The 27,940-nt window shown below is 46.0% G+C and overlaps 2 protein-coding genes across 2 annotated transcripts in view; one reads left to right on the forward strand and one right to left on the reverse strand.

Moving 5' to 3' along the window:
- The window catches only part of LOC148502505 (uncharacterized), a 346,350-nt gene that overhangs the window by 263,363 nt on the left and 55,047 nt on the right, over positions 1-27,940 (forward strand). The gene's annotated exons all lie outside the window — the stretch shown is intronic.
- Positions 14-22,876, reverse strand: LOC148502508 (uncharacterized). Its single transcript, XM_088449781.1, has 5 exons — positions 22,830-22,876; positions 18,100-18,250; positions 16,325-16,516; positions 5,183-5,486; positions 14-2,957 (listed from the first exon to the last, which is right to left on the reverse strand). Exons 2-5 carry the CDS (start codon positions 18,175-18,177, stop codon positions 2,299-2,301), a joined length of 1,233 nt encoding a protein of 410 aa, XP_088305907.1. The 5' UTR covers positions 18,178-18,250; positions 22,830-22,876; the 3' UTR covers positions 14-2,298.

The following is a 27,940-nucleotide window of genomic DNA, read 5'->3' on the forward strand; positions in this document are numbered from 1 at the left end:
AACAGGCAGGTACTTGGTAAAGCAATGTCATTTTAATGGTAGCAGACACTGCAGCTTAGCATACATGAGGCTAGGCCTGGGCACATACAGGCACATAACAAAAACAAACATAAAAGTCTCAGCACTCCTTGTGCTAATCAGTCAGCAGTGGCTTGCAGCCACAATTTGGGCATGCTCTCCCAGCATACCCCTTTGACCTTCCAGATCCTGGCAACTTAATGCTAACCACCACCCCCTGTCTATCGCCTGGCTAGCTTATCCAGCATCAGGAGCAATGAGCAATAGGTGTGTGAGAGTTTTAAACCCTTCCTATGCTGCTGACTTCCTAGTGGCTCTGGGAGACCAGGAAAACCCGGAATTCTATATTACCAGTTTGAGCTGTGCAGCCCAGAAAACCTGGAATTCCAAACTTCTTTTGTAGGTGCAGAATGTGCTAATCTTGTTTTCCTCTCCCTTGGAGGGAGTTGATCATACCAGAATGTGGGCAATTAAGATGAGAGACAACCCCTCTCACCACAGTATATTATATACATATAGCAAATTAATATTCATCCTAGGTCCCTATCGGAGACTTAGGGGTGAATTCAATTACTCACGATATTGCTTTAACTTAACGGGTGTTAAGTTATCGCACACTTCATGACGTTTGTGCGATCATTTCGTCTTTCTGCTATGCTCGCCCCATTATTCGCACAGATCTATTACAAAAGTCACAAAGCCGCACACACGTGATCATCTTTCATGTATTTTGCTAGGATAATTATAAGAAAAAAATAGGTAAATCTGCCTGTACCCCAAAAAGGCAAAGTGATGTAGGATAATAATATAAAAGTGTATTAGTGGCCCTAATAGAAGCATTTGGGGTTCTTATAAAGGGTGAATGACTGTTATAGGCACGTTTCTAAAACAGTTAAATAATGACAGTAAGTTTTTTTTCCTGCAAAATAAATGTACTGCTTTCTTAGGGGGGGGGGCATAAAAATGCATATAAGTATATTTTTGGGTTCTTATAGGCAACTTTTAAAAAACATTAAAAATACACTTGTAACGCCTATCTGCAAACTAAAAAACACCTGTCCCATCCATACAGCCCCCCCAAAAAACCTGTCCCACTACTTTAAACCCACTTTTTCCAACATGTCAATATTGGCCAAATTAAGCTAATTATAACATTCTTTTTTCCTAATTAGTCATACAGGAGGGTGTCCCAGTGGTTCTAAACCAAGTCCTGACATTTTTGGCCTAAAATAGGAGTTGTGCACTTTTTATCACCTACTCAGGAGGTGCTGAAAACTTTTTGTGGATTTTTCCTATGGAGCAAAAAGCGGCTAATTGAATTCCCTCCTTAATCTTTAGTGATCTATTAAATATACAGTATAACCAAGTTATTCAATTATTATTCATCCTACGTCCGTATTGAAACCTTCATCTGTAATTATGTAGAATATGGATAGCTTAGATTTAGGCATAATGAGAACCTCCCGTAAGATATCTTGGTATATTCGAATATGGAATCATACTGATATATAATATATACATACACAGATGGTGTAATGGTTAGCATTACTGCCTCACAGCACTGAGGTCATGGCTTCAATTCTTAATATGGCCCTAACTGTGTGGAGGTTGTATATTCTCCCTGTGATAGCGTGGTCTTCTCCGGGTACTCCGGGTTCCTCCCAAAGTTCCAAAAATATACTGGTAGGTAAATTGTCTCCAAACAAAATGAACTCTAGTGTGTGAGCAAATGGTAGGGAATATAGTGTAATATCCACTGATGTGAATGGCCAAATATTCAAAGCATTCCAGAATATGTGTGCGCGCTATATAAGTAACTGATAATAAATAAATAATATACATACATACACATATAAACAAAAAGGTATAAAATCACATAAGTGAAGTCACACAGAGGATTATAACATATCTTGGGGGTCGGTAGGACCCGGTGACTCTTGTCTATCTAGTCTAGAAGACCACAGAGATATCAGGTGATAGTGATGAGTTTGATTAGTTGAAACCATCTTAGTGAAGCGAATTCAGTTAGCACATCCAGATCACCTACTGATGACACAGTGAAATCTGTCACTGCCCCTAGGGGTGTTACTATTAAATACTATAAATTTTTATTGCATCTTTATCAAGCCCTATATTAATTATGTATCATTGTTTAGTTTTCTCTAGCACTGTATAGCCCTCCTCTTTTTATATTGACACACATCCCAATTATCTGCGGATGGATAACTTAAACTGTTACTGTGTGGCTGGAGTGTTGCTACAACGCTGTTTTGTATCAGCTCAGAAAAATGCTTTTCTCCTATGTGATAGGTGATGTCTAACAAGATGCGATTTTTGTGTAAAACATTTTCCACACTCAGAGCATGGAAATGGTTTCTCACCTGTGTGACTTCTCTGATGTGTAACAAGATCTGATTTCTGTGTAAAACATTTCCCACATTCAGAACATGGAAATGGCTTCTCACCTGTGTGACATCTCTGATGTATAACAAGACCTGATTTCCGTGTAAAATATTTCCCACATTCAGAACATGGAAATGGTTTCTCACCTGTGTGAATTCTCTCATGTCTAACAAGATATGATTTCCGTGTAAAACATTTCCCACACTCAGGACATGGAAATGGCCTCTCACCTGTGTGACGTCTCTCATGTGTAAGAAGAAACAATTTACATGTAAAACATTTCCCACACTCAGAACAGGCAAACACTGTAGCAGGTGTATGAGCTGCACTATGTGTAACAAAAGCTGAGGTATCAGGAGAACAGTCCTCATGATTAGAGGGATCAGATGATATATCTGCACTGTAAGGTACTGGATGTTTATTAAGTATAACTGATTTGTCTCCTGGAGATTCCTGTGTGATGTTATCTTCTATCTTAATATCTGTAGACAAGATGAGATCTCCCTCCAAGTCATTCCTGCTTGTGCGTCCATCTGCTGGGAATACAATAAATGTATTATGAGATCTTTATACAGCTCACACACATTACCAGCACTTTACAAAGAATATTTGTCCGTTCACATCAGTCCCTGCCCCAGTGGAGTTTAAAATCTAGAATCCCTACCACATGGATACACATGTACCCACACTAAGATAATTTTGTGTCAGAAGCCAAGCAACCTACCACTATGATTTTTGGAGGGTTTGAAGGAAAAACATACAAACTCCACATAGATATGAAGATGATACATCACCAATGGAAATCTCACCCCGAATGCAGACTTTGCTGGGTAACGTTCCCTAGCCTTCATCACAGAGCAGGAAGCCTCATTAGCCACAATATCCATCTATACCGTCCTCACACATACACACGGGAAACATGTGGGCTAATCACCAAATGCGTCACTACACAAAGTTCCCCAGGATATATATGTAGTAAAATCAGCCTCTATATGGTCCTCTGGTCATCCTCAGGGAGAGTAGCCCCACCAGAGTCATGTTACTAAATTAGGGTAATGAGTCACTGTATATAACCGCTGAGAGGGAAGGAGAGCGATAGGACAGAGCAACACAGAATGATGGCGGCACAGAGCGGGGGGCAGCAGCACAGGGTAGGGGAATGGTACAGGGCACAGAGAGGGGAGGCAGCAGGACAGGGTAGCGGAATGGCGCAGGGCACAGAGTGGGGGAGGCAGCAGAACAGGGTAGGGGAATAGCACAGGGCACAGAGTGGAGGAGGCAGCAGGACAGGGTAACGGAATGGCGCAGGGCACAGAGCGGGGGAGGCAGCAGAACAGGGTAGGGGAATGGCACAGGTGTAAAGCGGGGGAGGCAGAGGGACAGGGTACTAGAAAGGCGCAGGGCACAGACGGGCAACAGCAGAAAGAGCAAAACAGAAGGACAGAGCAGGATTCAGAGACAGGTCGGCAGAAAAAGCGCAACAGTACAGAGCATCTAAGCAGAGAGACTGGAGGAAGCCATTGTGCAATGACGGGTGTGTGGTTATAGCTCTGTGTGTGTGTGAGAAGGTGGAGTTCATGTGACGTGTGCATTGTGATGTGTAGTATGCAGCACATTGAAAATCAGTCACATATTACTCAAGTAAGATAATGGCTATTACATGTAGCTGTGCATGAGAAGGATCATGGGGTCTCATTACCTTAGCCAGTGATTTAATCATTATAGTGACATCCCATGTACTGATATACAAGATACACCAGAGAGAGGAGACTGGTCAGATATCTGGGCTGGTAACACACAGTGACATGATGTGAGGAGGAGAGCAGGAGTATAATAGGGGCTGATGGCTCCTGATGTATGAGATACACCAGAGAGTGTGGGGAGGAGACTGGTCAGATCTCTGGGCTAGTAACACATAGTGACATGATGTGAGGGGGAGAGCAGGAGTATAATAGGTACTGATGGCTCCTGATGTATGAGATACACCAGAGAGTGTGGGGAGGAGACTGGTCAGATCTCTGGGCTGGTAACACACAGTGACATGATGTGAGGGGGAGAGCAGGAATATAATAGGTGCTGATGGCTCCTGATGTATGAGATACACCAGAGAGTGTGGGGAGGAGACTGGTCAGATCTCTGGGCTGGTAACACACAGTGACATGATGTGAGGGGGAGAGCAGGAGTATAATAGGGGCTGATGGCTCCTGATGTATGAGATACACCAGAGAGTGTGGGGAGGACACTGGTCAGATCTCTGGGCAGGTAACACAGTGACATGATGTGAGGGGGAGAGCAGGAGTATAATAGAGGCTGATGGCTCCTGATGTATGACATACACCAGAGAGTGTGGGGAGGAGACTGGTCAGATCTCTGGTCTGGTAACACACAGTGACATGATGTAAGGGAGGAAAGCAGGATTATAATAGGGGCAGAGGAGGGTGTAGAATAAGAGATTGTAGTGACTGAATTATTATTCATGTTTACTTATAATAAGCCAATCTTAGTGCTATATGCAAGATATGTAGTTATTAACATGTGCCACACACATTGGAGCTTACTATCTAAATACCCGAACACACAGGTGCATTGTGTGAGAAGTCAATTAACATACCAGTATTTTTGGGGGATTTGAAAGGAAATCCACTCAAAACGGGTAGAACACACAAACTCCACACATATAATAAGATGGTTAAAATCTAACTGAACACTATATCATGGTGCAGAGAATGTGACTATTCTGTAATAAGTGTTTATTACTCACCTGTGCTGATATCTGTAGGGATTTCCTCCTTCTTACACTGCTGATCACTTCTCACATACGTCTCTTCTTCTCCCTCTATATTTTCTGCCTTTATATCAGTCATATACGTCTTTTCTTCTCCCTCAATATCTTCTACTTTGATATCAGTCACATACATCTCTTCTTCTCCCTCTATATCTTCTGCCTTCATATCAGTCACATACGTCTCTTCTTCTCCCTCTATATCTTCTGTCTTCATATCAGTCACATACGTCTTTTCTTCTCCCTCTACATCTTCTACTTTGATATCAGTCAGATCTTCACTCTAAATGACCCATAAAATAATAACACATTAAAAATGTATGTTCCATTAAGAATATTAGTGTATTAGATGCACACAGGTCAGAAAATAAAATATTGGATTTCTATACTTACATTATGTATCCTTCTATCTCAGTCCTCTGAGGGACACTGGATACTATGAGGTACAGTGGGCTTCATTCAGAGGCGGCCGTACGGTCTACGACCGCACGGCCGCCTCGATGTTTGTCCAGTGCGCATGCGCACGAGGGAGCCGGCTCCTTCGTGCGCATGCGTGAGACCCGCTACGACCGACAGCGCCGGTCGTAGTGGGTCTCTTTCCAAAGGGGGCGAGCTTTCGATGTTGATTGACAGCTTGCCCCGTTTGGAAGGTGGGCTGGGGGGGTGGCAGCCCAAACGGAGGCGTTCCCATGGGAACGCCTGCCGTTTGGGGGAGGCCCCACTGACATCACTAGTGATGTCAGTGGAGAGCTTCCGGCTCTGACAGAGCCAGAAGCTCTCCAGGGCTTACGACAAGTGAGACCCTACCCTAGGGTCTCGTCGTAAGCCCCGATGGTCGCTGACCATCGCGACCATCACCCTAGCGGTCATTAGAGCTGTGGGTGTAAACCCACAGCCTAACGACTGAAACAGAGGCGGCCGGTCAGGATGCAAGCGGTCGCCCAGTTTCTGAGCGACCGCTTGCATCCTCCGACCGCCTCTGAATGAGGGCCAGAGTGTGGAGACAGAAGCATGGTCACTTTATATTAACTGGAAAACATCCATAAGTGCTGGTGTTTCTGCACTGTGTACAGATCCCAGCTGGTGTGTGACTACCCGCTTCTGCTCTTCCTGCTGATACAGTGTACAGATCCCAGCTGGTGTGTGACTACCCTCTTCTGCTCTTCCTGCGGATACAGTGTACAGATCCCAGCTGGTGCGTGACTACCCGCTTTTGCTCTTCCTGCTGATACAGTGTACAGATCCCAGCTGGCGTGCGACTACCCGCTTCTGCTCTTCCTGCTGATACAGTGTACAGATCCCAGCTGGTGTGTGACTACCCGCTTCTGCTCTTCCTGCTGATACAGTGTACAGATCCCAGCTGGTGTGTGACTACCCACGTCTGCTCTTCCTGCTGATACAGTGTACAGATCCCAGCTGGTGTGCGACTACTCGCGTTTGCTCCTCCTGCTGATACAGTGTACAGATCCCAGCTGGCGTGCGACTACCCGCTTCTGCTCTTCCTGCTGATACAGTGTACAGATCCCAGCTGGTATGTGACTACCCGCGTCTGCTCTTCCTGCTGATACAGTGTACAGATCCCAGCTGGTGTGTGACTACTCGCGTTTGCTCCTCCTGCTGATACAGTGTATAGATCCCAGCTGGTGTGTAACTACTCGCTTTTGCTCTTCCTGCTGATACAGTGCACAGATCCCAGCTGGTGTGTGACTACTCATTTCTGCTCTTCCTGCTGATACAGTGTACAGATCCCAACTGGTGTGTGACTACCCGCTTCTGTTCCTCCTGCTGATACAGTGTACAGATCCAAGCTGGTGTGTGACTACCCGCTTCTGCTCTTCCTGCTGATACAGTGTACAGATCCCAGCTGGTGTGTAACTACTCGCTTTTGCTCCTCCTGCTGATACAGTGTACAGATCCCAGCTGGTGTGTGACTACCCCCTTCTGCTCTTCCTGCTGATACAGTGTACAGATCCAAGCTGGTGTGTGACTACCCGCTTCTGCTCTTCCTGCTGATACAGTGTACAGATCCCAACTGGTGTGTGACTACCCGCTTCTGTTCTTCCTGCTGATACAGTGCACAAATCCCAGCTGGTGTGTGACTACCCGCTTCTGCTCTTCCTGCTGATACAGTGTACAGATCCAAGCTGGTGTGTGACTACCCGCTTCTGCTCTTCCTGCTGATACAGTGTACAGATCCCAGCTAGTGTGCGACTACCGGCTCCTGCTCCTCCTGCACATAGTGTACAGGTCCCAGCTGGTGTGTGACTACCCGCTTCTGCTCTTCCTGCTGATACAGTGTACAGATCCCAGCTGGTGTGTGACTACCCTGTTCTGCTCCTCCTGCAGATAGTATACAGGTCCCAGCTGGTGTATGTCTGCCCGCTATTGCCACTGAAATCCGCCCCTTAACCTCACTGGTTAAGTTTACACCCAGGTTATTTGACACACTGTGCGCCTGATTCAGAGCTGGCGTTTTTCTTTTTTTTTTTTGTGCGGTCTCCTGGTCGGTCGCTTAGCTGTGGGTGACCACCCACAGCTATTGCGAGCGGCCAGGTGATGGTCTCGACCATCGCGGCTAGCGACTAGACTCTTGTGGTAGGGTCTCGTTCCCGCAAGCCCCAGTGCGCTTTCGGCTCTATTAGAGCCGGAAGCTCACCCACTGACATCACTCGTGATGTCAGTGGGGCCGCCCCCAAATGGCAGGCGTTCCTTCGGGAACGCCTCCGTTTGGCCAGCCACCCCCCCTGCCCGCCTCCAAAATGGGGCAAGCTGTCAATCAAAATCGACAGCTGCCCCGCTTTGGTGCGAGACCTGTAGTGACAGAGCGCCTGTTGCTATCCGGGTCTCGCACATGCGCACGTCGGAGCCAGCTCCGGTGTGCGCATGCGCAGTGACCAAACATTGACCCGCTCGCGAGCGCATAGCGCTTGCGAGCGCGTCTGAATCAGGCCCTGTGTCTTTGAAAAACTTCCCAAGCTAGAAATATATAATATGAACCAAGATAGGTGGGAACACTGGGCCGCCATGGAGTGCTGGGAGAAATAGGAATTATCAGGTACATAAATCACTATTTTCGCCTTTAGTCCTCCTTGGCAGCCCTGACCATAGGACGTACAAAGGCTATACAATAGCGAGGACTACAAAGAAACATATAAAGCAACATATGCTGCATACTAATAATTTTTTTTCTACGATCCCCCGTGACAACCGTTACAATGGGATAACATTCCATCTCCTATAGTTTAGACAGGATGTTTTCTAGGGACCACCCACCTGCTGGTATATAGCCTCACTCCTCTTCTTCCCTCTGTGTCTTTTCTTCTGTCTCGTAGTGAGTGGAGATTGTGTAGGAAAGTTTATTTTTTTCTGTCAGGGGTTACCTCCCTTTTTTAGCCAGCATATGCGTGTTTTCCGTGACTGTGCGGGGTGGCACCTCGAGGGAGAGAATACAGCACCTGGGAGTGTGGCCTTTACAGAATCCTGCCCAAAAAGTGTGCTGCCGGGACTGTACCAACAGTCACCCTGGACAATGGCCACGGTGTTGGGAGCGTGGCCTTTTCAGATTCCTGCCCATACTGCCGCTGGAGGGGCTGGAACTTTCTATCCAAGCGGCCATTTGACTTACCCATGTGGCTGCTGTAGAGCCGGGCCATCGGGTGTATGAACAGAGCAGTTCCCTGCTACTTCAGGGATCGTGGAAGACCCACAGTGCACAGCGGGTTAGATGTGTCCTAGGATGCCGAGCGGGTCAGGTCGCGCATGTGCAGCAGCTAACCAAGGGAACTCTGCCTCTTTATAGATGACGCCGGCTACCACAGAGCAAACATAGTAACTGAGTTGTGGCTGTGAATTGCTACTGAGCTGCTTACTGGATTGAACCTCTGCTAAGAAATGGATAAAGAACCTTTCCCCATAAGCCTTATAATGCCCACAAGTGGTAAGTCCTTTTCTAAAGAGCTTGGTTTTACTCTGTTATTTTTAGGTAGTGACAGGTTTTATTGTTATATTCAGTGTGTCTGCAGTAACTTTAGGACCTAGGAAAAAGGGGCTAAGGAGAAGCATTTATCCTTAACATGTGCTGTCTGTGATACGATTTTTCCTGGGACTCTGGATAAAACTTTGTGTGGGGATTGTGAGGACAATCCAGTTTCTATTGCTAATCAGTCTAAGCAGCTTCAGGAGTCAATGGAATGGATGAAGAAAACTTGTGTGTCCAGAGAAGAGCTTTTGGGGATGCAGAGTGTTAAAAGGTCTAGATCTCAGATCTTGGATCTCCTCCGAATGATGAGGCTTGGGGCGACATGAGACTGGGATAGCCAAAGTTCTATTGCAACCAAAATCAAGGAGACTGCATATAAAATTTATTATAGGTGGTATTATACTCCTGAAAGACTTCATAGAATGTTTCTATCTTCTTCACCCGATTGTTGGCGGGACTGTGGCTGCAGGGGCACTATGGCCCTCATTCAGAGCCGTACGCTCTGAGCAGAGCGCACGCTCTGAATGAGGGCCGGGCTCCATTTTCATGGAGCGTCCTCCTGGACGCTCGTATAGCTGTGGGTCACCACCCACAGGCTATACGAGCGTGCATTGTGATGGTCGCGATCGTCGAGACCATCGCGACCATCGAATTTGCGAGCCGGAGCCTGCGGTTGAGGTTTTCAACCGCAAGCTCCGGAGTGATTTTGGCTCTATCAGAGCCAAAATCACTCCCACTGACATCACTAGTGATGTCAGTGGGCCGGCTTCTGACGGGAGGCGTTCCCGTGGGAACGCCCCCGTCAGGGAGGCACGCCCCCGGCACGCCCACCAAAGGGGGCGTGCTGTCAATCAACATTGACAGCACGCCCCCTTTGATCGGACACAACGAGCGAAGGACTTTCCTTCGCTCGTCGCGTCTGGCGCATGCGCACGACGGAGCTCCCTCCGTCGTGCGCATGCTCAGTCCATAACATCGACCCACTTGCGAGCGGACAGCCGCTCGCGAGTGGGTCTGAATCAGGCCCTATGATCCATATCTGGTGGACCTGTCCAATTATTGTCCCCTTCTGGGACTCGGTTCATGGACTACTAAATTCTCTTCTGGAAGCTCCAATTTCAAAAAGATCCTTGGATATTTTTATTGTTCTATTCACCCCCGAATATTGGCAAATTTTCAAAAAAATTGGCTGCACACATCCTCGCAGCAGCAAAATCCCTTATCGCTCTAAATTGGAAAAAGACCTCCCCACCACTCCTCTCTTATCAGATTTGGCATGTTGCGACCATGGAGGAGATAACTTATTACCTCCATGATCGAGGGCATGTTTTTTCTCAAGTTTGGACTCCTTGGCTGACTGCTGAGTATAGTCCCCCTTTTTCTTCCACACACTCTGTACAGCGACCCATGGGCAACGACTGATGATTACCGTCCAGAAGATATTTGATATGTATTGGTTCTTTGGAAGATGTGTCGTCTCCTCTTCCCCCCTCCCCCCCTACTTCCTCCTCTCTTACCCTCTGTTTACCCCTCTCTTTTCTACCAAGTATTTTGAGTAGCTTTTATTTTTCTTTTCTTTGTTTAGTATTGTTTATAAAATTTGGTCTGTATTGGGTCTCTCTGACCCGTTTTTTTCTTATGTACTAAATTGTATTTTGAATGATCAAAGAATTATGAAAAAAAAGGTCTAGATCTCAAACTATCCTAAATTAGGGATAGGTATGGGAAAACGACAGCGGCATTCAGATGCTCAGAATCCCGAAAGGGGCCAGATAAGTATCAACCCAGCCCATTCACACCCTAACCCTCCTTCCTGCATCCTAACCCTCCCTACCCCAAACTCTAATTCTTCCGGTTAGTGCCTAACCCTCCCCCCTTTGTGATTAACCTTAACTCCCCCTGGGGGTGCATAACCCTAAGCCCCCCTCTTCACAGCCTAACCCTAGCCTCCCCGTGGTGCCTAAACATAACCTTCCCCCGCTGCAAACAACTACCCGGCCCGCTATACTTACGATCGGGCTGCTGGCTGTCAGGATTCCAGGCGTCGGCATCTCAACTGATGTCGGGATTCCAGCACTGGGATTTTGACTGCCGGCATCCTGATCGGAGGTAAATTGACTACATCCCCCTAAATTATGATGGTGCAGTTTCCTCAGAGGAGCCTTTGGAAGATGAATTATGTGACATTTCCAGTGAATAATCCGGTGAGATAAGGGAATAAGCTAGAATGTTTAATGTTGACCTGGTTGAAAGTATGCTAAAAAAAATATCTAGAAAACCATGAATTATAAAGCAGCTGTGGTTCCTTCAGGGGAACACGATCCGTTATTTGAGGATAGGATAGAAAAAGGTCAATGATTTTCTGTGCATAGAGTAATGAAAGAGTGAATTTCTAAGGAGTGGCAGAATTTGGATAGGAGACAAGAAAAATTGTCCTGGATAGAGCATATGTATCCCTTTAGGGGTGATCAGTTCCTTAATTGGTGTGTAGTGACTAAGGTAGATGCAGCTGTGGCAGAATTAACTTCTAGAACTACGATACCCTGGGAAGATGGTGCAACATTTTGTGGTTCTATGGACAGAAGAATGGAAAATTCTCTTAGAAGATTGCACATTTCTTCTGTGGCGTCTTTAAAATCTGGAGTGGCGACAGCCTCAGTAGCTAGGTCCCTTAGGCTGCGGAGTTCTAATATGCATATGGATCTAGAGGAGAAGATTTCTAAGCCTTATATAATGAGACATTTGTAGATTATGCAAAAGGCCATAGAATTCCTATGTGAAGCATCTCTGGATGTGACATCTTTCTCAGCAAGGTCTCTAGTGTCTGGTGTGTACCAGAAAGGAGAGCTTTATGAATACGAGCTTGGGTGGCAGATGCCCATTCCACGAATAGGCTGGCAACATTACCGTTTGAAGGTACCTTACTATTTAGCGCTGAACTTGATGCTATGACACAGAGATCATCTTTTGAAAAATCAGTCAGGCTGCCGCAAGATAGAAGGAATAGATTTTCTTTGCCTACATCCTCCAGACAACAATTGAGGCTAAAAGTTATAGGCCATGAGTTCCTGCCGGTCAAGATGCCGCTGGTCAGAATACCGACAGTGGAAGTTCAACAGTGAGAATCCTGACACCCATATGTAAGTATAGTAACACTAACCCCTACCCTAACCCTCCCTCCCCAGTGCCTAAACCTAACCTCCCCCTCCCCGCATCCTAAACCTAACCCTCCCCCCTTAGTGCCTAACCCTAACTGTTATGGGGCATCTGAATCATAAACAAGAAGTATTTTATTAATGCAGGACACAGCAAAAATTATGAGATTGGCAGAAAAGAATCTGAAATCTCTAACAGCAATGCATGTGCCTGGGAAACAGAATGTATTGGCAGAATTCCTCAGCAGGAAAGTTCTTCTTCCAGGAGAGCGGGAGATGAATGGCGACGTGTTCCGAATTATTGTAAACAAATTTGGCCAGCCTGATGTGGACTTGATGGCAACACATCTCAACAGGAAGGTAGAAAACTCATTTTCCAAATATTATCTTCCTGAGACAAAAGCAGTGGATGCTCTCTCAATACAATGGAAGTTCCAACTGGGTTATATCTTCCCGCCATTCCCAATAATAGCTTGAGTTTTAAAACAGATGAGAAGACCAGGTGGAGGTAGTGGCGATTCTTTCTTTCTGGCCAAGGAGAGTGTGGTTTGCAACTGCCATGTTCTTGGCAGTACAGGAGCTGTGGACTCTGCCAGTGAGGCCAGATCTTCTACATCAGGGGCCAGTTAACCACCCATACCCACAAAAACTCTGAAGGCATGGAGATTAGGCGGAACCAGTTGAAGGATAAAGGCCTAACCGACCAAGTAATCCAAGTCCTGCTGCAAGCAGGGAAGAAATGATAAAGTCTGGAAGAGATTTATTACCTGGAAAGGGTCTGCTGAGGAGGTTACCAAGCCAATAACTCTGCAAGTCTTGCAATTCCTACATGAGAGGTTTTCAAAAAGTCAGACAATTTCACCTATCAAGCAGCATTGAGTGTCCTATTGGATAGAAGGCTGTCAGAAGAAGATTTCATTAAAAGATTCTGCCAGGCTATTAAAAGAATCCGTCCAACCATCAAATCTTTTGTAGCTCATTGGGACTTGAACTTGGCTTTAAATTCCCTAATGATGCATCCATTCCAACCTTTACAGGATGTTCCATTAAAATTTCTGACTTGGAAAATTGTATTTCTTCTCAGTGAGTTGCAACCTTTGTGGGCAAAACAACCTTACTTGATTTTATGTATTATTGAATAAATATTTTGTTATGAATACACCAATCATACCAGCGCAGAATTATATTTGTATAGTCTAGTCTAGTGTTTGTATGAGGTGGGCAATTACCTCTTAATGATTCTGCAGCAGGTGTGGTGGTAATTGAGCTTAGGCATGGAACAAGCACTGAGAATAATTATTCTTGATTTACTTAAATGTTCTGCCCGATAAGGTGGTATTGAGAACAAACCCAGCCTTTCTACCTAAGGTGGTAACATCTTTCAATTGAAATCAAGGGATCATATTACCCTCATTTTATCCTGAGCCTCAGAATGAAAAGGAGGAAAAATGACAAACGTTGGACCTTGTCAGAGAAACAATGAAAGATATTAGAAAATTCAAACACTTGTTGGTTATTCCAGGTGGAATTATAAAAGGTTATGCTCCCACAAAACCATTTCCAGATGGATTAGAGAGCTGATCATATTCCTGTACAAAAATGACGGTCGGAAGGTTCCAGTTGTGATGAAGGCACACTCAACTAGAGCAATGGCTACTTCATGGGTAAGGAAACTCAAGCTTCAGTGAGGGATATGTGTGAAGCAGCCACATGGTCTTCAATTCATATGTTCTCTAAACATTATGCTCTTATGAGTCTTTGTACTAAGCCTTATAGAGAGATAAAGTTCCAACCAATCAGCTCCTGTCACTTTACAGGCTGTTTGAAAAATGGCATTTAGGAGCTGATTGGTTGGTACTTTATCTTCATCCACTTTACCTCTTTCTCTCGAAGTCTTAGTACATAGACCCCTTAATATTTCTACCGCCCACTTTGGGGGTCATGTTCTGCACAGGGCACTTGCTGAATAAGTTGGCATGATAAAGTATCTTGTTGGCGTTACTGACCCGACCCTTATTCTGCTTTGGTATTTCCCATTGTGATGTCTGCCATGGGGGGATCAGAGAAGAAAGTAGCAAATTACACTCACCGATAATTCCATTTCTTCATAGAGACCCCATGGCAGCCTTCAGAATATCCTCCCCTTGTAGTGTTTTCCAGGAACCAATTATACGGAGACACTGGAAAGACACAGAGGAAGGGGGGAGTGAAGATATATACCAGCAGGTGGGCTGTCCCTAGAAAATGTCCTATCTAAACTATAGGGGGAGGGATGTTATCCCATTGTAAAGGCTGACATGGGGTCTCTATGATGAAATGTAATTATCAGTGAGTATAATAATACATTTATTACATGGCTGTGTGGAGAACGTGTCGCACACTGAGAATCAGCAGAGGATAATATATCCCAGTGGTAATGACTAGTGAGGTCATCCAGCTGCCTCTGCTAAGTTCTGTCACTGAGGGCTGTGCTTCCTTTGTCCAAAAAGTTACCTCTGCTCCAGTATAGGGGCTTATTACCACCTCTGGTACCTTATGTGCACATTTCCTGTATCCCTGTGTCATTACTTCTGTGCAACGTATGGAAGGGGCACAAACTTATACACCAGATACACTGTCACAAAGATGAGGTAATCAGTGACCCTGAGAAAAATGTACCCATTGAAGCAAGGTGTGTCAGGGTGGGTGCCCTGTAGACCCTCGAAGACAAAGAGTTAACTAAGGTAAGTCTATCATAACTCTTATTTTCTTCTTCAGGCTCCATGAGGATAAACAGGGATACCATGGGCAGTAAAGCAGTTTTCCCTAAGGGTGAGGACACTCTTGAGCAGAAAGGAGAATCCACCGCCCAAAGGAAGCATCCTGAGAGGCAAACATATCAAAAGCTTAAAACCTGATGAAGGTGTGGACAGAAGACCACACGGCCACCCCCCACCCACAAATGGATGCAGCCTGTCAATCAGGCGAAGGTGTCCAGGGCACTGTAATCCGGGGTGGCAGTGATTTCGCAGTACATGCGCCGTCCACCCACCATCGGGTTTGTGTACAGGTCTAAATCAGACCCCAGGCTTCTAAGAGACCTTGGGGAGATTTATCATAGCCTCTTAAGAGTGAACGAGTAGAGAAGTTGCCCATAGCAACCAATCAACATCCACCTTTTATTTTATAGAATGTATATGATAAATGCTAGCTCACAGCTGATTGGTTGCTCTGAGAAACTCTCCACTCTTTAGGAGCTTTGATATCAGGGCTGTGGGGTCGGGAAGCCAAACCTTCAAGTCAGACTCCTATTAGTAACACCGACCCCACAGCCCTGTGTAATACATCTCCCCCTCCTGCATGGAGACATAGACAGTGACATCCCGACACCTTATAGGAACCTGACATACACAATGTTACAGTCATCACCCAGACACTTCCCCTGGTGTTACTGTATAATGTCCCATTCCCAGCAGTCACCTCTCCAGTCATCACCCATACACATCCCCTGGTGTTACTGTATAATATCCCATTCCCAGCAGTCACCTCTCCAGTCATCACCCAGACACATCCCCTGGTGTTACTGTATAATGTCCCATTCCCAGCAGTCACCTCCCCAGTCATCACCCAGACACATCCCCTGGTGTTACTGTATAATGTCCCATTCCCAGCAGTCACCTCTCCAGTCATCACCCGGACACATCCCCTGGTGTTACTGTATCACGTCCCATTCCCAGCAGTCACCTCCCCAGTCATCACCCAGATACATCCCCTGGTGTTACTGTATAATGTCCCATTCCCAGCAGTCACCTCTCCAGTCATCACTCATACACATCCCCTGGTGTTACTGTATAATGTCCGATTCCCAGCAGCCATCTTTCCAGTCATCACCCAGACACATCCCCTGGTGTTACTGTATAATGTCCCATTCCCAGCAGTCACCTCTCCAGTCATCACCCAGACACATCTCCTGGTGTTACTGTATAATGTCACATTCCCAGCAGTCACCTCTCCAGTCAGCAGCTGAATGATCTTGTTGGTGAGATCCAGGATTTTCTGGTCATTGTGTCTCTCATGTATCAGTAAGTGAGGAGGAGGCACAGTGATGGGGCTCTGGGTCCTGCTGAGTCCTCCTGACACACGGGGACGGCGGCTGGGTGTCTCACACTCTCTTGTTGTCCTCTTCACTGCGGTGTAATCCTGTGTATTGGGGGAGACATCAATTAGGAGGTAAAATAAAAAATGTTGGTGTTATAATTTTTAGTGGTTAATTGTTAAAATTGTGTAAATCTGCACATGCCAATAAGGCCCTGTGTCCTCTGTCTATGGCCGACTCCCATAGATGACTCATATGCTTTGTACAGAGTAGTGCAAACAGCGAGAGGATACTGTAGTGTAAGATCAATAAGAGGATTCAGACCAGCCGCCCACTACACATGGCAGAAACTGTGGCAGAGGTAGGCTAAGCCTGTAATACAATTGTTACTATAAAGGATCTCACAGAAGCTAATGTCCAAAAATAAAATTCACATGTACTCACATGATATCCTAAATGCCTGAGTGCATCACAGAGAAAATAATTGGAGGGGAAAGAGCATCCCAGGATACCTTACCTCCCCAGTCATGTCCCTGTATTATTACTATAGATATAAGTGATGTCACTGTGACACTCCCAGATCACCTCACCTCCCCAGTCATGTCCCTGTATTATTACTATAGATATAAGTGACGTCACTGTGACACTATCAGATCTCCTCACCTCCCCAGTCATGTCCCTGTATTATTACTATAGATATAAGTGATGTCACTGTGACACTCCCAGATCCTCTCACCTCCCCAGTCATGTCCCTGTATTATTACTATAGGTATATAAGTGATGTCACTGTAACACTCCCAGATCCTCTCACCTCCCCAGTCATGTCCCTGTATTATTACTATAGATATAAGTGATGTCACTGTGACACTCCCAGATCCTCTCACCTCCCCAGTCATGTCCCTGTATTATTACTATAGATATAAGTGATGTCACTGTGACACTCCCAGATCCCCTCACCTCCCCAGTCATGTCCCTGTATTATTACTATAGATATAAGTGATGTCACTGTGACACTCCCAGATCCTCTCACCTCCCCAGTCATGTCCCTGTATTATTACTATAGATATAAGTGATGTCACTGTGACACTCCCAGATCCCCTCACCTCCCCAGTCATGTCCCTGTATTATTACTATAGATATAAGTGATGTCACTGTGACACTCCCAGATCCTCTCACCTCCCCAGTCATGTCCCTGTATTATTACTATAGATATAAGTGATGTCACTGTGACACTCCCAGATCCTCTCACCTCCCCAGTCATGTCCCTGTATTATTACTATAGATATAAGTGATGTCACTGTGACACTCCCAGATCCCCTCACCTCCCCAGTCATGTCCCTGTATTATTACTATAGATATAAGTGATGTCACTGTGACACTCCCAGATCCTCTCACCTCCCCAGTCATGTCCCTGTATTATTACTATAGATATAAGTGATGTCACTGTGACACTCCCAGATCCCCTCACCTCCCCAGTCATGTCCCTGTATTATTACTATAGATATAAGTGATGTCACTGTGACACTCCCAGATCCTCTCACCTCCCCAGTCATGTCCCTGTATTATTACTATAGATATAAGTGATGTCACTGTGACACTCCCAGATCCTCTCACCTCCCCAGTCATGTCCCTGTATTATTACTATAGATATAAGTGATGTCACTGTGACACTATCAGATCTCCTCACCTCTCCAGTCAGCAGGTAGATGATCTCCAGGGTTAGATTTAGTATCCTCTCAGTCATGTGAGTCCTGTCTGTGTCCATCCTCAGTGATTTATACAGGACACGTCTCACCCTCACATGACTTCTAGTAAAGACTCTCTGGTTCTTCTTGTGTCTAGTAATAAATATAATAATCATCACAGATTACATGTATCTCTGAGTAATCAATATATTATAATAAATATCACAGGGTATTTGTAATATATACCTGTTAAGTCCTCCTCTTCCCTGAGCCATTTCACACACCTGATACACACTGATCACTATACACAGGTCACACACCTGATACACACTGATCACTATACACAGGTCACACACCTGATACACACTGATCACTATACACAGGTCACACACCTGATACACACTGATCACTATACACAGGTCACACACCTGATACACACTGATCACTATACACAGGTCACACACCTGATACACACTGATCACTATACACTGATCACACACCTGATACACACTGATCACTATACACAGGTCACACACCTGATACACACTGATCACTATACACTGATCACACACCTGATACACACTGATCACTATACACAGGTCACACACCTGATACACACTGATCACTATACACAGGTCACACACCTGATACACACTGATCACTATACACTGATCACACACCTGATACACACTGATCACTATACACAGGTCACACACCTGATACACACTGATCACTATACACTGATCACACACCTGATACACACTGATCACTATACACAGGTCACACACCTGATACACACTGATCACTATACACAGGTCACACACCTGATACACACTGATCACTATACACTGATCACACACCTGATACACACTGATCACTATACACAGGTCACACACCTGATACACACTGATCACTATACACAGGTCACACACCTGATACACTCTGATCACTATACACAGGTCACACACCTGATACATACTGATCACTATACACAGGTCACACACCTGATACACACTGATCACTATACACAGGTCACACACCTGATACACACTGATCACTATACACAGGTCACACACCTGATACACACTGATCACTATACACAGGTCACACACCTGATACACACTGATCACTATACACTGATCACACACCTGATACACACTGATCACTATACACAGGTCACACACCTGATACACACTGATCACTATACACTGATCACACACCTGATACACACTGATCACTATACACAGGTCACACACCTGATACACACTGATCACTATACACAGGTCACACACCTGATACACACTGATCACTATACACTGATCACACACCTGATACACACTGATCACTATACACAGGTCACACACCTGATACACACTGATCACTATACACTGATCACACACCTGATACACACTGATCACTATACACAGGTCACACACCTGATACACACTGATCACTATACACAGGTCACACACCTGATACACACTGATCACTATACACTGATCACACACCTGATACACACTGATCACTATACACAGGTCACACACCTGATACACACTGATCACTATACACAGGTCACACACCTGATACACTCTGATCACTATACACAGGTCACACACCTGATACATACTGATCACTATACACAGGTCACACACCTGATACACACTGATCACTATACACAGGTCACACACCTGATACACACTGATCACTATACACAGGTCACACACCTGATACACACTGATCACTATACACAGGTCACACACCTGATACACACTGATCACTATACACAGGTCACACACCTGATAACCAGTGATTACTACACACAGTATAAAATACACAAGTACACAACACCATATGACAAGATATTTCCCCAGGCCAGATCCCTCACAGCCCACCCACCTTTTCCTCCTCATTCCACCCTCAGGTCATTCTCCCCAGTAACCTGGGATAAAGTCTCTGCCCCCATCATCTCTCCCTACTTCTCTGCTCCCCCTCCCCCATTATATGCCCCCGATAGCGCACCACATCTCCCAGCCAGCCTCTCTCCCCCACTACTGCCCTATTCCTCTGTCTCCTAATATCTGGGCGACTTGTGTACAATCACCCATCTTATTTTCTCTGCTCCCACATCTGCAATAATTACTGAGTGTCAGCAGTGTTTTATGGTCTGACTCCGCACCTGGAGTGGGACCATAAGTCCCAGCATGCCCTATCATGCTGGAATCCACAGTAAGCCTACCACTGTAGGATGTACGTTCCATGTGTGACAATTCTCCAGGCCATATTTATGTAGCACAGGGGAGAGGCTGAAGCATTTCTTGGAGGATAATCACTTACAAACTGAGAATCTAGAACAGTGTTTCCCAGCTCCAGCCCCGAAAGGTTCTTAAAAGGGCATGTTTTCCATATCTTCTTGCAGAAGCAGAGGTGCCTGCATCACTGACTAACACAATCTAAACGATCCATAGGTGGTACTTATGATCTCACTGGTGATTCTGGAAGGAGACCTGGAAAACATGCACTGTCATGAATCCCTGAGGACTGGCGCTGGTCCTTACACACATGATGGTAAGAGAGAAAGTGCTGGGAGCAGAGGGAGCTCCATACAGGTTGGTGATAATTAGAGGAATGAAAAGAAAGCTAAGAAAGCCTCAGACAGGTGAGGAGTCAGCAGGGCCTATTACAGAGGACGTCTGTGCATCTTATACATCACCCGGTGTACACTATGGTGTCTCTCTGTGTATTCTGTCACTTCCACACTAATAACCACCTACTGAGGGTACTGACCACCAGCTACAGCTGATACGTTCTGTATGGGGGGTCTGAGTGCACCGGACACCTCCCTATCTCTATAGTCTGTTACCCACCGAGCAGTGACTGCTCCAGCTGTATTATATGTAACACCAGGGTCTGCTCCACCTGTATTATATGTAACACCAGGGCCTGCTCAACCTGTATTATATGTAACACTAATAACCACCTACTGAGGGTACTGACCGCCAGCTACAGCTGATACGTTCTGTATGGGGGTCTGAGTGCACCGGACACCTCTCTTTCTCTATAGTCTGTTACCCACCGAGCAGTGACTGCTCCAGCTGTATTATATGTAACACCAGGGTCTGCTCCACCTGTATTATATGTAACACTAATAACCACCTACTGAGGGTACTGACCGCCAGCTACAGCTGCTACGTTCTGCATGGGGGGGTCTGAGTGCACCGGACACCTCCCTTTCTCTATAGTCTGTTACCGACCGAGCAGTGACTGCTCCAGCTGTATTATATGTAACACCAGGGTCTGCTCCAGCTGTATTATATGTAACACCAGGGTCTGCTCCAGCTGTATTATATGTAACACCAGGGTCTACTCCAGCTGTACTATATGTAACACCAGGGTCTGCTCCACCTGTATTATATGTAACACTAATAACCACCTACTGAGGGTAATGACCGCCAGCTACAGCTGATACGTTCTGTATGGGGGGTCTAAGTGCACCGGACACCTCCCTTTCTCTATAGTCTGTTACCCACCGAGCAGTGACTGCTCCAGCTGTATTATATGTAACACCAGGGTCTGCTCCAGCTGTATTATATGTAACACCAGGGTCTGCTCCAACTGTATTATATGTAACACCAGGGTCTGCTCCACCTGTATTATATGTAACACCAGGGTCTGCTCCACCTGTATTATATGTAACACTAATAACCACCTACTGAGGGTAATGACCGCCAGCTACAGCTGATACGTTCTGTATGGGGGGTCTAAGTGCACCGGACACCTCCCTTTCTCTATAGTCTGTTACCCACCGAGCAGTGACTGCTCCACCTGTATTATATGTAACACCAGGGTCTGCTCCACCTGTATTATATGTAACACTAATAACCACCTACTGAGGGTACTGACCGCCAGCTACAGCTGCTACGTTCTGCATGGGGGGGTCTGAGTGCACCGGACACCTCCCTTTCTCTATAGTCTGTTACCGACCGAGCAGTGACTGCTCCAGCTGTATTATATGTAACACCAGGGTCTGCTCCAGCTGTATTATATGTAACACCAGGGTCTGCTCCAGCTGTATTATATGTAACACCAGGGTCTACTCCAGCTGTACTATATGTAACACCAGGGTCTGCTCCACCTGTATTATATGTAACACTAATAACCACCTACTGAGGGTACTGACCGCCAGCTACAGCTGCTACGTTCTGCATGGGGGTCTGAGTGCACCGGACACCTCCCTATCTCTATAGTCTGTTACCGACCGAGCAGTGACTGCTCCAGCTGTATTATATGTAACACCAGGGTCTGCTCCACCTGTATTATATGTAACACCAGGGTCTGCTCCAACTGTATTATATGTAACACCAGGGTCTGCTCCACCTGTATTATATGTAACACCAGGGTCTGCTCCACCTGTATTATATGTAACACCAGGGTCTGCTCCACCTGTATTATATGTAACACTAATAACCACCTACTGAGGGTAATGACCGCCAGCTACAGCTGCTACGTTCTGTATGGGGGGTCTAAGTGCACCGGACACCTCCCTTTCTCTATAGTCTGTTACCCACCGAGCAGTGACTGCTCCACCTGTATTATATATAACACCAGCGTCTGCTCCACCTGTATTTGATAAGTAATAAAATGGTCTGCTCCACCTGTAGTATATGAAACACTGGAAGCTGATCCACCTGTATGATGGTAATGCAGCACATAGGTCTGCTCCAGTTGTACCTACCCTCCAACATGAGCCCTTCCATCCGGTACAAAATGCTCTGCTCCTGGTCGTCCTTCTTAACTGATGAATGCAGACACCTGTGTTGAACTATTTAATAGATGAGACGGGTGTTTCACCACAGGAGTCTGCAATCATCAATTAAGAAGGACGTCCAGGAGCAGAGCATTTGGTACCGGATGGAAGAAGTCATGTTGGAAGGTCTGTTTGTATTATATGTAGCACTGGAGTCTGCTCCACCTGTAATATATGTTACACTGAAATCTAACCTACCTGTATAATGTTAATGCAGCGCCAAAGCTGTATTATAATAACAACAGTCTGCAGTGCAGCACCTGTCATATATAACATTGGAGTCTGCTCCCCCTATATAACACAAATAAACACCATTACCTGCTGCCAGACACAACAATGGCCGCTCTCTGCCTCCTCCTCCTCCTACTGACACTGTATCCAGTAACGTAAGTTGCGATTCTGGAAGAAACGCCCCTCTCATCTCCCTGTAGCTATGGCTACTGTCTGCCCCGCCCCTCTTATCATAGTGACCGCCCTCTCATTCCCTTCAGGGCGGTGATTGGCAGCAGCGAGAAGCCAATCAGGAGGCATATAGTAGGAAGGACGTCCTGTAACTAGAAGCCACCTGCTCCTACCGCTCCATCACTAGAGTAACAGCTGTATAGTCTAATGGTGTCCTCATGTGCGGTGACCGGCGGCCATATTCTTATAGTCTCCCAGTCACAGAGCAGAGGGGGCGGGGCCACAGGGGCTTTAGCTGCCATTTTGTCATAGATATTCCTGACAGCCGGAGCCAGGTAACGTGTCCTGTATATATTATATTATTATTATTATTATTATATAGGGGAGAGGGGACCGTACAGTGATATATGAGGGGGAATAACACAGCTCCCAGCAAACACTGATATGTGGTATTATTATTATATAGGGGAGAGGGAACTGTACAGTGATATATGAGGGGGAATAACACAGCTCCCAGCACACACTGATTTGTGATATTATTATATAGGGGAGAGGGGACCGTACAGTGATATATGAGGGGGGATAACACAGCTCCCAGCAAACACTGATATGTGGTATTATTATTATATAGGGGAGAGGGGACTGTACAGTGATATATGAGGGGGGATAACACAGCTCCCAGCACACACTGATAAGTGGTATTATTATTATTATATAGGGGAGAGGGGACTGTATAGTGATATATGAGGGGGAATAACACAGCTCCAAGCACACACTGATATGTGGTATTATTATTATATAGGGGAGAGGGGACTGTACAGTGATATGAGAGAGAATAACACAGCTCCCAGCACACACTGATATGTGGTATTATTATATAGGGGGAGGGGACTGTACAGTGATATATGAGGGGGAATAACACAGCTCCCAGCACACACTGATATGTGGTATTATTATTATTATATAGGGGAGAGGGGACCGTACAGTGATATATGAGGGGAATAACACATCTCCCAGCACACACTGATATGTGGTATTATTATTATATAGGGGAGAGGGGACTGTACAGTGATATATGAGGAGGAATAACACAGCTCCCAGCACACACTGATATGTGGTATTATTATTATTATATAGGGGATGGGACCGTACAGTGAAATATGAGGGGAAATAACACAGCTCCCAGCACACGCTGAAATATTGTATTATTTAGGGGAGAGGGGACTGTACAGTGATATATGGGGGGGAATACCACAGCTCCCAGCACACACTGATATGTGGTATTATTATTATATAGGAGAGAGGGGACTGTACAGTGATATATGAGAGGGAATAACACAGCTCCCAGCACACACTGATATGTAGTATTATTAGTATATATGGGGGAATGGGACTGTATAGTGATATATGAGGGGGAATAACACAGCTCCCAGCACACACTGATATGTGGTATTATTATTATTATATAGGAGAGAGGGGACTGTACAGTGATATATGAGGGGGAATAATACAGCTCCCAGCACACACTGATATGTAGTATTATTATTATATAGGGGGAGGGGACCATACAGTGATATATGAGGGAATAACACAGCTCCCAGCACACACTGATATGTGGTATTATTATTATATAGGGGAGAGGGGACTGTACTGTGATATATGAGGGGGAATAACACAGCTCCCAGCACACACTGATATGTGGTATTATTATTATATAGGGGAGAGGGGACTGTATAGTGATATATGAGGGGGAATAACACAGCTCCCATCACACACTGATATGTGGTATTATTATTATATAGGGGGAATGGGACTGTATAGTGATATATGAGGGGGAATAACTGCTTCCAGCACTCACTGATATGTGGTATTATTAGTGTTCATTCTAGGTCCGGCAAGGGGTATGTCACTCAAGCGCTCGCCTGCAAAGGGGGCATGATGCGGCCTGTTCATCACTCTTGGGGATTTGCCCAGCTAGGCTGCCCCCAAGCTCTCCTTTCTCTGTGAATATTCACCAGCGTTGAGCGCTGCACCGCAATTTTTCCCACCCGAGGGGCACTGCAGTCCGCAGGTGGGGTCACCACCCGGCATGATGTTTTAGCGGTTTGCCAACAGGGCGCCGCCAAAGGGGCAGGGTGCATTCTGCCCTTTGAAATTGGCCCACTAAAACAACCTAGTCAGAATGCTGTATTATTAATATTTAAAGGATAAGGGACTACAGTGATATATAATGGGGATTAAATCAGATGTTACCACAGACTGATATGTTGTAATAATATAAAGAGCTGTGGGAACTGTTTAGTGATACTTCAGCGTGGAAAAACAGATCTCACCACACACTTATATGTGGTAGTATTATTATATAAGGGAGAAAGGATTTGACGGAAGAGTTTTTTAATTCAAGCGCGAAAAATGCAACCTTGCTGTGTCAAACGGCAGAAGGTAATGGTATTTTACTGTACAGAGGGAGTGGCCTGTGGTGTCCTACACTATATAGGTGGAGCTGCCGGTGGTGTCCTACTTTACAGGGGGAGTGGCCTGTGGTGTCCTATACAGTGGTAGCAGCCTGCATTGTCCTACTGCACAGGAGGATCGGCATGTTTTGTCCAACACTTTACAGGGGGAGCGGACTGTGATGTCCTACTACCCAGGAAGAGCGGCCTATTGTGTCCTACTATACAAGAAGAGCGGCCTATTGAGTCCTACTGTGGTGTCTTATACAGGGGGAGCAGTCTGTAGTGTCCTACTATACAGGGGGAGCATCCAGTGGTATCCTACTATACAGGGGAAGCTGCCTGTTGCACTCTACTATACAGGGGGAGCAACATGTATTGTCCTACCCTACAGGGGGAGCAACCTGTGGTGCCTTCCTATACAGGGGGATCAGCCTGTTGCACTCTACTATACAGGGGGAGTGGCCTGTGGTGTCCTACTTTACAGGGAAGTGGCCTGTGTTGCCCTACTATACTGGTCGAGTAGCCTGTGGTGTCCTACTTTACAGGGAAGTGGCCTGTGTTGCCCTACTATACTGGTCGAGTGGCCTGTGGTGTCCTACTATACACTGGGAGTGGCCTACGGTGTCCTACTTTACAGGTGGAGCGGACTGCGGTGTCCTATTATACAGCTAGAGCAGCCTGCAGTGTGTCCTGCTATACAGGAGGAGCAGCCTTTGGTGTCCTACTATACAGGGAGAGCGGCCTGTGGTGTCCTTATATATAGGGGAGTGACCTGTAGTGTCCTACTATACAGGGGGAGCAGCCTGTGGTGTCCTACTATAGAGGGGGAGTGGCCTGTGGTGTCCTATTGAACAGGAGGAGTGGCCTGTGATGTACTATACAGGGGGAGCAGCCTGTGGTGTCCTATACAGGGGGAGCAGGCTGTGGTGTCCTGTTATAGCAGCAGCTGCAGAGTAATAATAACAGTAATGAGTGGTCAGGGAATAACACATAATAGGTATAACACGTATGTACTGTGTATACCAGATGATACATAACAGGAGCTGGGGAAGGATGTGTGAGAAGGACACAGACAGGCCATGTAATAAAGGGCTGCACTCCCTGAGCTGAGACTGTCTGTCAGGGCGTCTTGTTATCCTGAGCAATAGAGACTCTCTCAGAGACAGCCAGTGGCTGTGACAGTCCCCAGATCCTCAGAGTGTCACTGATTATCCCCCAGGACATGTCTCACCCCACCCTACGCTGCACACACACGGCCGGCAGGCTGGTCACACATGTAACATACATCTGAGGTGCGGTCATTTGTCATTTCATCATTTGTGCAGAGTGACTGATGGGATTCTGTATTGTGTAACCCTTTGTGTGTCCCCTGGGCTGCCTGCTGTCCTATCCCTGTGTTATTAACCTCTTCTGTTCCCTTCCCCTCCCCTGTGTTACTGACACCTCTGTACAGCTGTTACATCCCCTGTTGTGTGCTCTGTATTCCTACGTTACTTCCCCTCTCCCCATATCTGCACCCCTTCTGCTCTCCTGTGTACTCTCCCCTCACACCCCTGTTACCTGTATGACCTCAGTATAGTCACAGATTCTCTCCGTTTCTGGAATAAATGTAAAACAAAAGTAAAAAATCCCAACATCCCTAATTCATGTGTTTGTACAAGATACACGTGGAGCAAATTTCACCAAATATGTGTCTGGGAGGAATAAGACCCCCGGCCAGGAGAGGAGCATTGGTGTAACCTTATACAGTACAGCGTTGTGTGACGGCCTCTGAGGAGCCTTATGGGGCTGGGTCACAGGAACCTCTGACAGACACTGACCAGGGCTCTATGGCTGGGGGAAAGGGGAAACTTACTGGTCACTCAGTGTTACATGTCTGACTGTCTTACATGTGTTCTCTGTGATGTGTATTCTATTTATTCCTAGATAATCCTGCTGTGAGGAACCAGAGTCTTTATTACACATCACACGTTCTATATTCTCACTGATTCACTGAAAATGGACATGGATGAAAGTCACAGGACTGAGAGGATCTTACATCTCACCCTGGAGATCATCTACCTGCTGACTGGGGAGGTGAGAGGGTCTGGGGGTGTCACAGTGACATCACTTATATCTATAGTAATAATACAGGGACATGACTGGGGAGGTGAGAGGATCTGAGAGTGTCACAGTGACATC

Source organism: Taudactylus pleione, unplaced genomic scaffold (assembly GCF_031769625.1).
Source record: "Taudactylus pleione unplaced genomic scaffold, aTauple2 ptg000495l, whole genome shotgun sequence".
In the NCBI taxonomy this organism is placed as follows: domain Eukaryota; kingdom Metazoa; phylum Chordata; class Amphibia; order Anura; family Myobatrachidae; genus Taudactylus; species Taudactylus pleione.

Bases quoted from the DNA above. Each gene is read 5' to 3' on its own strand.
- LOC148502508 (XM_088449781.1), bottom strand. From the start codon at position 18,177: ATGGACACAGACAGGACTCACATGACTGAGAGGATACTAAATCTAACC. The intron at 16,517-18,099 runs GTGAGGAGATCT...CCCAATACACAG, and splicing joins TCTACCTGCTGACTGGAGAG to GATTACACCGCAGTGAAGAG. The intron at 2,958-5,182 runs GTGAGTAATAAA...TTGTATTCCCAG, and splicing joins CCCTACAGATATCAGCACAG to CAGATGGACGCACAAGCAGG.